This window comes from Nanorana parkeri, unplaced genomic scaffold (assembly GCF_000935625.1).
Source record: "Nanorana parkeri isolate BGI_ZX_2015 unplaced genomic scaffold, ASM93562v1 scaffold1337, whole genome shotgun sequence".
Classification (NCBI taxonomy): Eukaryota; Metazoa; Chordata; class Amphibia; order Anura; family Dicroglossidae; genus Nanorana; species Nanorana parkeri.
The window spans coordinates 370246-381171 of NW_017307605.1; the positions used below are offsets into that span (position 1 = coordinate 370246).

At 43.3% G+C, this 10926-nt stretch overlaps 1 protein-coding gene across 1 annotated transcript in view; it reads right to left on the reverse strand.

Annotated features, from left to right (window-relative positions):
• The window catches only part of LOC108797799 (cytochrome P450 2C23-like), a 20928-nt gene extending 15896 nt beyond the window's left edge, over positions 1-5032 (reverse strand). The window contains exons 1-3 of the mRNA XM_018569458.1: positions 4748-5032; positions 2805-2967; positions 237-386 (exon numbers count right to left, since the gene is read on the reverse strand). Coding sequence (XP_018424960.1) covers positions 237-386; positions 2805-2967; positions 4748-4921 — 487 coding nt within the window. The 5' untranslated portion in view covers positions 4922-5032. The remainder of the gene's footprint in view (positions 1-236; positions 387-2804; positions 2968-4747) is intronic.
• Between the last annotated feature and the right edge of the window lie 5894 nt (positions 5033-10926).

Here is a 10926-nt window from a genome sequence, read left to right on the forward strand (position 1 = left end):
GTGAGGAGAGAGAGAGGCCCTGGCTGTCAGATCCTGGCCAAGCGTCTCTCTCTCACCGATCGGCATTAGTTCTAGATTGCGATCGACCTTATGGGCACCCCTGGTGTAAATGTTTAAGCAGCACGTGTGTTCTTTTGGGCTGTCTCGACACTGGTTCTACCCTCTAGTGACAGGAAATACTCTGTAAGCTCTTTTGCCAACACTTTGGAAATTGGTCCTATAAAACTACTACTGACCTCCTTTCTTCTGGAACTCTTCTGCTAAACACTTGGCCTCCTCTTGTACCCGCTCCTCCAGGCTTCTTTTACCCATCCCAAAATTCCTCAGGGTGCTCAAGGTAAATCGTCTCATCTGTTTCCAGCGCTCACCATTGCTAAAGAGAACTCCTGTATGTTAAGAAATTAAATGGTATCACTTTATTTTGAGTGGCAAAACATTTTTATTTGGTATAAAAAAACGAGCGCAGTATTAGGAATAGGAAAACCTAAAATTCATCTAAACCCCAAAACTAATTTATAATATAAAGAACCTTACCAGTCATCATATGTAGTGGCTAAATTTGTTTTCTTCTGTCAGGTTTTTTTTGTTATTTTCACCCCCCTGGCTATGCTCGATCCTCCACTGGATCTATGGAAGGGGCCATGGATGGCACACAAGCTATAAACATGTCTGCCATGGAGGATTGATTGTACTAGTGATAAGAAGGTTTGTGTTTTCTTTTCAGCTCACAGTAAGTGACAAGAACACAGTGTTTTCTGGCAGGATCAAACGGTATTTTCTGTGCTTGCTGAAAATGTTCTTAGCCAGCAAAAAAAGAAGAACTAATGCAGCAAGTACAGAAAATACCCATTGATTTTGCAAGAAAAGTGTCCTTGTCACTTCCTGCAAACTTAAGGGCTCGGTCACACTACATGCACACTACATGCAGTGCGTTCCGGGCCGATTTTGGCCATTACGCACTGCCTCGCACTGCGGCCGGCTCACTTTTTAGTGGGGCAGGAGGGGGCGTGGTGGGCCATTCAAGTGAATGGCGCCGTAGCCACGCCCTCCGGGCCGCAATGCGATCCGCCGCATGGCATCGCAAGGCACATTGTGTCTGCGGTCCAATTCTGTGCGGTGCGGTCAAAATAGTGCTTGTAGCATTTTGATTGCACTGCACAGAAACGGACCGCAGGCACGATGTGCCTTGCAATCCCGTGCAGCAGATCGCATTGCAGCCGGAGGGCGTGGCTACGGTGCCATTCAGAAGTACATGAGCTTCTTTGGGGCGTATTGATGCCCGTATCCCGCTGTTATCAGCCGGATAACCCCTCGGAAACTCGCGTTTGACGCGCGTTTCTTTTACCGCAAATCGCTGTAAAACCGCACGGTAAGAAACGTGCGGCAAACGCGAGTTTCCAATAAGCTAAGGTGTGAACCCAATGTAAAGGTGCCCATACACTGTACGATTATTGTACGATAATCGCGGGAAATCCCACGATCGTATGATAATCGCAAAGTGTATGGAAGGCGTGCGACCATTTCTACTGTACGATCGCACGTCTTCCGTCGAACAAGCAGGCTGGAAAACCCGTCGAGAATCGTGCGATTCTCGGCGAGTTAGTGGCGTGCTTGTTCGACAACTGCCGAACGGGCCGGTGCGCGCATGCGCACATTGCCCTTCACCATTGCAGTCACTGGAAGCCCGCCCCTCAGCGGGGCGGGCTTGCGATGATCGCAAGTACGATCTGCCTGCCCATGGTGGGCAGATCGTACGTTTTTTAAATTACTTCACAACCCTCGCAAGACAAAAGTCTTGCGAGGGTTGTAAAGTGTATGGCCAGCTTTAGGTTAAGAGTGTGATCACCTTGTGGACTGAAACCATCCAAGCCGGTGAGGCTACTGTTATTCTTTTCTGTGATGAAGAAAGCAAATGGTACAGTTTATCAGTTCTGTGCTGAAGAAAGCAATCTTTTAAGTTGTTTTGCTGTACTGAAGAAAGAAATGAGTGTTTATGTTGCTGCTGTGAAAAATAAATGCGATCTGTCTGATAAAGCCTGTGTCCTGCGGTCCAGCTAATTCCCCAAACATCACAATATAACGTAGCTTCTTCAATCAAGATCGCGGTTGCAGACAGACCTGTGCACACTTGCTGTGAAGCTTTTTAGCACATAGAGTACTGTAGAGTAATATTCAATCCATCATGCCTCCTAGAAAGTGCAGAGTAAGCATGGTGGCAAAAAGAAAGTGCAGAGCGGTAATGAAGGTGACAAGAAAAAAATTACATATGGTTCAGAACGTATTAACCTTATTTACATTGAACCTTATGGGAAAATTTGATTCTGTTCATGACCAAAATCGGTTTGCGACCACGTTCGTAGGGGTCAGAACGAATTAATCTTCTTTACATTGAACCTTATGGGGAAATTAGATACGGTTCGCAACCAGAATCGTGGAACGAATTAAGTTTGTGAACCGTGGTACCACTGTATAAAAAATAAATGCAGCCACCACATATTAGGACTGGTAACCTGCAATATATTACATTTTTGTGTTTAAATAATGTATTTGGCTGTGGACAAAAATCCTCCATGTCTGCAAAGTCCATTCAGGGCAGTAGCACATGGCTCACCAAAGGTGGGTGTGTGACTCCCCATTTTTCAGAAGCCTTACTAAAACATTGTTTACACTGAAGCATTCTAAACACATTACATACTGTAAAAAAAAAAGAAACAAACTGCAACATGTGCAATAAGCAATTCAAAGAATGGACATACTTTACTAGTAATGAATCCCTTCAGCAAATTTTACCACCAGTTTCTCACCATATCCCTTGAAAGCTATATCTGCCATGGCTAATTCAGCTCGATCATTGAATGCCTCTCCTTTGTCAACGAAGGCTTCTCTCACCACATCATAACCGTTTAACACCAACACCTTCTTCCGTCCCAGATGAACCATGGACACCGGGCCATACCGAGAGCCAAGCTGAGGATACAAAGAACAGAATAAAATCATCTTCCAGGTCCACTAACCTATCTTCAATAGGTTAGTGGATGAATTTGGCCCATTTACAATTAATCTGTTAGCATCTGATTCTCAAAGTAAATCAAAGCATCCCAACGAAAGGTAACCCAAAAAATGTATGGGCGTGAATGGGACCTGTTCACAGCTGCCACTAAATGGAGCTGAGGATCACAGGAAATTAATACATCTTAGAAATATAAGTTACAATACTTGAGAACACTGGAGGGAAATGGCAAATAGATATAACCATTGTTACTATGGTATCCAGTAGTAGCAATGGTTACATTTATCATTTATTTGCTAAATCAACATTATCTGCTATCTACTAAATATTTCCAGTATTCTCTATTCTCTTGTTCTAATTGAGTGAAAAAAAAAAAAACAACTACTCTCATGTAAGTTGATGACTTAAGCCCCTTTTTTTCATAAGCTGTCCCGATCGGATGCCCAATGTAAGTCTATAGGGCAGTCGTGTGTAAACAGATCATGCTGGATCGGGGGTAATCTGATGTAAAGGGACACATGTCCATCTACATCTGATTCCCCATAGACTGACATGGGGTCCAGTAATTGCAGTTTTTTCCTCCATCAAAAGATGGACCTGATTATACACAGGAAAGGGACCTTCCTGTGCCTGCTTATGCTGACTCTATGCGTTACATGCCTGCTTCTGACAGCTGGGCGGAGCCAGCCGTAATCTTATGGCTGGCTCCGGCCACTTTCAGAGAGATCAGCGTCCGTGGTTACCTGCTAACCAGGGACACTGATCTCCATACAGCTAACTCTCCCTGGTGCCCCGGGAGAGAAACACTGCTGTGTCTTTTTTTTTTCTTTATTCTGACACGATCATGTCGTGATGTCAGAATAGAAAAAAAAAAGAATTTTCCCATTGAAAAGCATTGGTACATTACTATTGGCTATTTCAATTTGCAATAGCCAATAGTAAACCAGCACTGTACCCGCCCTCTGCTGCAGTTCCCCATCAGGTCCATCAGCAATCAGCAGAGGGCGGCTACAATGCTAGTTTACTATTGCAACTATTGTTTACTATTGCAAATTGAAATAGCCAATAGTAATGTAGCAATGCTTTTCAATGGGAAAAATTAATTTTTTTCTATTCTGACATAGCTCATGTCAGAATAAAGAAAAAAAAAAGACACAGCAGTGTTTCTCTCCTGGGCTGCCGGGATCGGGAGGCTCCCAGAGCGCCCGGGAGAGTTTTTTATTTTGAGCACCCAAAGGTCCATTCTCTGTTAAGTTTGCATCCATTTCTTTCTTATTTCCTCTTTCTCTCCCCCCCCCTTTTTTTTATATGCTACTCTACTATATTGTATTTTACAATCCTGTTATTGCACTGTAACATTTTCTAGTTATTGTTCTTCTGTACTATTGCAAAAAAATGAATAAAACACCTTTAAAAACAGAATCTCAGCCACGGGCATGACTCCAGAGACAGATGCATCATGGGATTTGTAGTTTAACCACAGCTGAAGGGACAGAGTTTTCCCACTCCTAATCTACAGTAAATGTTCATTGGGGTTTAAATGTGTTGTGCTACGGTGCCAGATGAAATGGCACCGTAGCACAACACATGCAGTATATATTCATACGTTAACATGTCATGTATGTAAAGCAAGTTATAACAGAGCACAACTATGAAGCCAGCCTTAAAGCATCAGTATTACGTGTCACATTGCTGAATGCTTCCTAAGAAAGAGAGGAAGGCGTAGACTGCACTGACCTGCACAAAGGCATGGACTAGATCCTTGAAATTGATCTGCAGGATGTTTCCCAGAAGAGGCAGCGGAGTTGGACCGGGTGGCAATGTGGATTGTCTGTTCCTCCTCGTCCAGACTGTTACCAGAATTGTCACAAAGAAGAGGAGGATCAACGTCCCTATCCATGAAAGTTCCATGTCTATATTGTCAATGCCACATCTGTCCTGGAGGGCACCCTGAACCTTAGGGCAGACATGAATATGTAAACAGAAACTTTGCTCGTCTGGCCATGATCCTATAAATGACAGTTCTCGTTCTCTGTTGCAGCCTGAGTGATCCCCTCCTCCCTTTCACTGGGATCTGGCAGCTCGCCAGCTCGGGTTGTATAACAATGCAGGCACACGTTACAAAACACATGTAATCATCAACAAGAAGGAGCCTTGTTTTTCCAGTTGTGGATACAAGAAAAAAAATTGTATATATGACACAACCAGAAAAATTAAAAAATTAAGGCAAAATTTGATACGCTATGAAAAGATCACCGGTCTGCACCCAACTATAACAGCCAATTGTAGTTCCCTTTTAATGAGTTTAAAGTGATTATGGACTCAATTCACAAATCTAAAACACCAGTATAAGGATCAGTTATTTTCAGATAAATCCAATGAGATTTCAAAATGACAAAATTACAGTGACATGGTTAAAAATAAAGATCCTTATCCTTGTGTTAAACTTCGTGAACTGAGCCTTATGTACCAAATAAAAATAATAAATACATAGCACTGATGCAGCACATGCTATATCCTGCCCAATGCTTTCTGACACTCCAAGCTGGAGTTTCAGCCCCCCTCCCGAAATTCCTCTACAACTTTTAGTTTACTGCATATGATAGTGTTCGTGCCCCGGGGGCTAAGGATGAGCAAATCTGCCCTGGTTTGAATCATAGGGGGTTTCAGTGAATCCTGTTTGAAATTCAGCAAATCCAAAACTCAGAGCAAAATAGGGGCGTATCTGCCGCAAGGCACTTTACAAAAAAATGCCACGCCAAACCAGTGAGGCAGAGCCTCACCAGCCATTAACGTTATTAGCACTGATATCAGTGCTGATACTGGGCATTTTCGTGAGTACTCATTAAAATGACCCACACTAAGCGCTGATACTGGCACTTTACATTTGTAAACATAAGCAGCTGCTGTAAGGTCCTGCGCTTCTGGGGACCTTGTGGTGCTGCATATGGTGCTGGCCTGCACATCTCCTCCTCCCTATAAAACCACGCCGCTGCCTCTGGACCCCTGGTAAGATGCCACACAGCCCTCCTAAGATTCTGCACAGGCCACTTTAGAGCCCACATAGATGACCTGAGAGCCGCCACAGCCCACCTGAGAGCCTGCACATCTCACCTTAGAGCCCGCACCTCCTGGGATCCCACACAGCCTCCAGAGATCCTGCACAGCCTACATGAGAGCCCACACAGCCACCCGAGAGCCTGCACAACCCTCCTGAGAGCCCGCACAGCCCACCTGAGACGCCGCACAGCCACCTGAGACCCTGGAGACACCAGGAGGCCCCCCTGGAGCAACACAGAGTATGTAGCTTCAGATTATTCCGCATTGCTGTATAATGTATTGCTGGGATTTGTAGTTCTCTATAGCTGGTGGTATTCTGCATTGCTAATACCACAACCTGTCAGAAGCTGGATAAAGCATGCACGCTGTATCCGGCTTCTGACAGGGTATGCAAAACGCCTTAAACAGGAAGGTTTGGGGCAAATTTAGATTAGGAGGTGCCCGGGTTTAGTCTTGCCCAGGGCAGCACAAATCCAAAATATACCACTGGCGCCAAATCCTACTAATGTTTATGGGGGCAAATCCTGTTACGATTCTGGCCATTCTGGATTAATTCTGGCCATTTTTTGTGGCTGATAGGCAAACTTTTATAAAAATAAAGACTATTTAGAGGGACGGGCTCTAAGGACTATTTAGAGCAAGGGTAAAGAAAAAAATTACCTGAAGTTCTGCTTTGCTGCAAATGGGGTAAAGAACAGTACATTTTCACACAGTCTCAGCCATAAAGTACACTTACAGCCCATATTTGGCTGCAGGAATCAGCTTGGCTTACATACAGCAGCAGCACCCAAATTTTCATAATTTCATTTTTTTTAAAAGGCGTTTTTTTAGGATTGTTTCAGCGACACTTGCCTTTTCAATAAGTGGTGTATAGAAATTATTCAATAGTTTATGGAGTCTGTCCCTCTTCTTGCTGCCACTGGCTACTTTCTGTTAAACTCACATTAAAAATTAATGATTATAAAAGGTACTTCATTTTGTGCAATAAAGAGGGTAAGGAAAGATTGTAGAGGAGGTAAGGTTGGGGAGGAAATATCCAAAATTGAGAGCAAATGGGTCTTTTAGGCAAATACAATAGCTATTTTGGTTTTAATAACAAGACAGAATTATTTGCAAAACAAAGGAAAAATTATCATAAAAATTATCATAAAATCACTATCTTTGTAAACTAAATTATTATGTTTCAAAAAAATAGATACAATTTTCCCAATCTTCTAATGACTACATAATGTTTCATAGGAGTGAATGTTGAAAAAGTTTTACTGTGTTCAGAAACTAATTTGATTTATAATCTGAAAAGAGATATACACCAATCAGCCATAACATTATGACCACCCACCTAATATTGAGCAGGCCCCACTTTTCCTGGACCGTCGAGACATGGACTTCACTAGACCTCTGAAGGTATGCTGCAGTATCTGGCACCAAGCTGTCAGAAGCAGATCCACAAAGGTATTCCAGAGTGGTCGACCTCTGGAACGCACTGGAATGCAAGCCGGCCGACTCCCTGCGTTTAGGGGCGGGAGGAGGTGTGGTGGTGCATTGAAATCAATGGCACTGCAGCCATGCCTCCCTTCTGCAGTGTGATCGCCTGCACCCGGAAAGCAGGCATATTAGTGTCTGCGTTCCAGTCCACTACAATCACCAAAAATACTACAAGCACTGTTTTTGCAGATCGCACTGGACCGGAACGCAGACACTAACGTCCCTGTGCTCCGGGTGTGGGGGCGACTGCACTGCGGGCAGGGGGCATGGGACCCAGCTGGCTTGCATTTCAGTGCGTTCCAGAGGACAAACGCTCTGGAAAGCAGCCTGTGTAGTGTGAACTGGCCCTTAGTCCTGTAAATTGCAAGGTGGGGCCTCCATGGATCGGACTTGTTTTTCCAGCACATCCCACAGATGCTTGATTGGATTGAGATCTGGAGAACTTGGGGGTCAAGTAAACACCTCAGACTCATTGTTGTGTTCCTCAAACCATTCTTGAATCATTTCTGCAGTGTGGCAGAGCGCATTACCTTGCTGAAAAAGGTCACTGCCATCAGGAATACCATTTCTATGAAGGGATATACTTGGTCAGCATCAATGTTTAGGCACATGATACGTGTCAAAGGATCCAAATGAATGGTAGGACCCAAGGTTTCTCAGCAGAACATTGGCCAAAGAATCACACTGCTTCCGCCGACTTTCAATCTAGCCATAGGGCATCCTGGTGCCATCCCTTCCCCAGCTAAGCAACACACACGAACCCCGCCATCCACATGATGTGAAAGAAAATGTGATTCATCAGACCAGACCCCCTTCTTCCATTACTCTGTGGTCCTTCTGATGCTTATGTGCCCATTGTAGGTGCAAGAGTCAGCATGGGCACACTGACCACTCTGCAGCTACGCAACACCATATGCAACAAACTGTGATGCACTGTGCGATCCGACACCTTTCTATCCGAACCAGCATTACGTTTTTCAGCAATTTGAGCTACAGTATCTCTTCTATTGGATCAGACTACACTGGCCAACCTTTACTCCTCAAGTGCATCAGTGAGCCTTGGCTGCCCATGACACCGTCGCTGCTTCGCCAGTTTTCCTTTCGTGGACCACTTTTTGGAGCTCCTGACTGCTGCAGATTGGGAACATCCCACAAGAGCTACAGTTTTGGAGTTGCTCTGACACAGTCGTCTAGCCATCACAGCTTGTCCCTTTTCAAAGTTTTTCAAATCCTTACACATTTGCACATTTTTTCTGCTTCCATCACATCAACTTCAGGGACAAAATGTTTACTTGCTGACTAATATATCCCACCCACTTCCAGGTGCCATTGTAACAACATAATCAGAATTATTCACTTTACCTGTCAATGGACATAATGTTATGACTGATCAGTGTATACCCTGGCATAAATTAAAAACTGGATTTTCCCTTTTTTTTGTAGAATGTTTCATCGAGAATGGTTCAAATGACGAGAGGAGGGATTGGGTCATGTGATTTTTGTAAGGTCCCTTTCTAGAACAATAATAAGTACTCTGACAATGGCATTCCCAGCCTCACCTGGCACAGAGATTTTCTAGCTCGTGTGACAACAGTAGGCAACCTACAAGTGCCATTGAAGAGTGATCATCAATGGGGTTGGGCAACTTCTCAGTTAACCCTTACAGATGTTTTAATGGAAACACGTTCACAGTATCAGCTGTAACAATTCTAACAATTCAGACACAAATGTGTATTCCTCTCATTGGCTTTACAACTCCCAAAATGTCCAGAATACAATCTGTTGAAATACCTGCTACGGGTCTTATTATATGGCAATTTTATGATAGCTTTTGTCAGCCTTGCATTAAAGAAGAAAACAATTCTTAACCGTTGCAATTAAGCTACCCTCGCATTGCATGTGTTCAGTGCTCATTTGTGTCTAGATTAAGAAACAAATTGTACTTACCTGATTTTCAGAGCTGGCCAGCTCTTAGACTGGTCCTCACTTCAGCCTCACTACCCCCTGCTGCAGTGGACTAAGCATTCTCGAGTCATCACATTCTATACACCCTATAGATGCCAGTATTAAATATGATGGTTTTGTCACAGACTTGCACATTTTGGAGAAATAAGGGTGGCACTGGGTTCAGTACAACTCAGCATTCTCCTTGTGAAGTTTTGGAGTTCATCTGGGGCTCACCTGTTTTTTTTCACAAATATGGTGTTTTGTGGGATTTTCTATAGGAAAGTACTGTATACAGTATATAAAGAAATCAGATTGTTTTATGCAATGTCCCTTTACGATTAGAAGAGGGACATTGCAGCGATTATGTGCCCTAATCCTTGTACCTAAATTGTATGTATACTGTACAGTATGTAATATTTATTTACAAGGTTTGATGTTATGTCGCTAAGATCTATCATTGTTGTTTTTTGTTAGAAAGTAAGCTTTGTAAATAGTGCAAAAGAAGTATGTGTCTTAATCAAGTTAAGTAAAAGCCAAGTTTTCAAATGTGTTTTTAATGAATAACACATGCTGATTAGTCAATATGGATATATAGGGTGTGAGTGAAGCAAATTGAATCAACCCCTTACAAAATTCAGATTAACAGGTGAAACTTTTGGTGTGTTCTATATCAGAGCCCGAACCCAGCAAAGTACTTCATTCAATAATAAGGGACTTTCATCAATGATATTCTTGTTGGCGTGAACAATGGAAAAATGACATACAGTAATTTTACTGTGAATTTTATCTTTTAAACATCACACAGAACCCTTTGTACATAGAACCAAGTTCTGAACTGGGCTACCCCCACTCTGCAAGGCCTAAGTGTTCATTTTGTCTAGGGAGCTAAAATAACAAATATATACTCACCCAAACCTGGATCCTGCCTGGCTGCTAGACCGGTCCTCTTGTTCCAGCGATGGAATGTCCCTCGGCATCCTCACATCCAATACACCATATAGGACGTGATAACATACAGGTTCTTAAACTACCGGAGCGAAGGCCAGCTGGGTGCGAAGTTCGAGTGAATACTGTATTTGCCGGCTTATAAGGCGACTGGGCATATAAGACGACCCCCTAATTTTCCAGCTAAAACATAGGTTTTGGGCTATACTCGTCGCATAAGACGAGTATAGCCCAAAATAATGTTTAAATACACCCACTAATCTGTCAGCCTGCTGGATGTGCGGTAATACTGTATGTACGGTAGCTTTGGCTAGATACAGTATACCGCGCTGAGCCAATCACGGCGAGCGATGTATTCTATTAATGAATACAAAGCCTGCTTGGATTTGCAGAGGTTGTGTACATCACTCGCCGTGATCGGCTCAGCACCGTATACTGTATGTAGCTGAAGCTACCGTACATACAGTATTACCGCACAT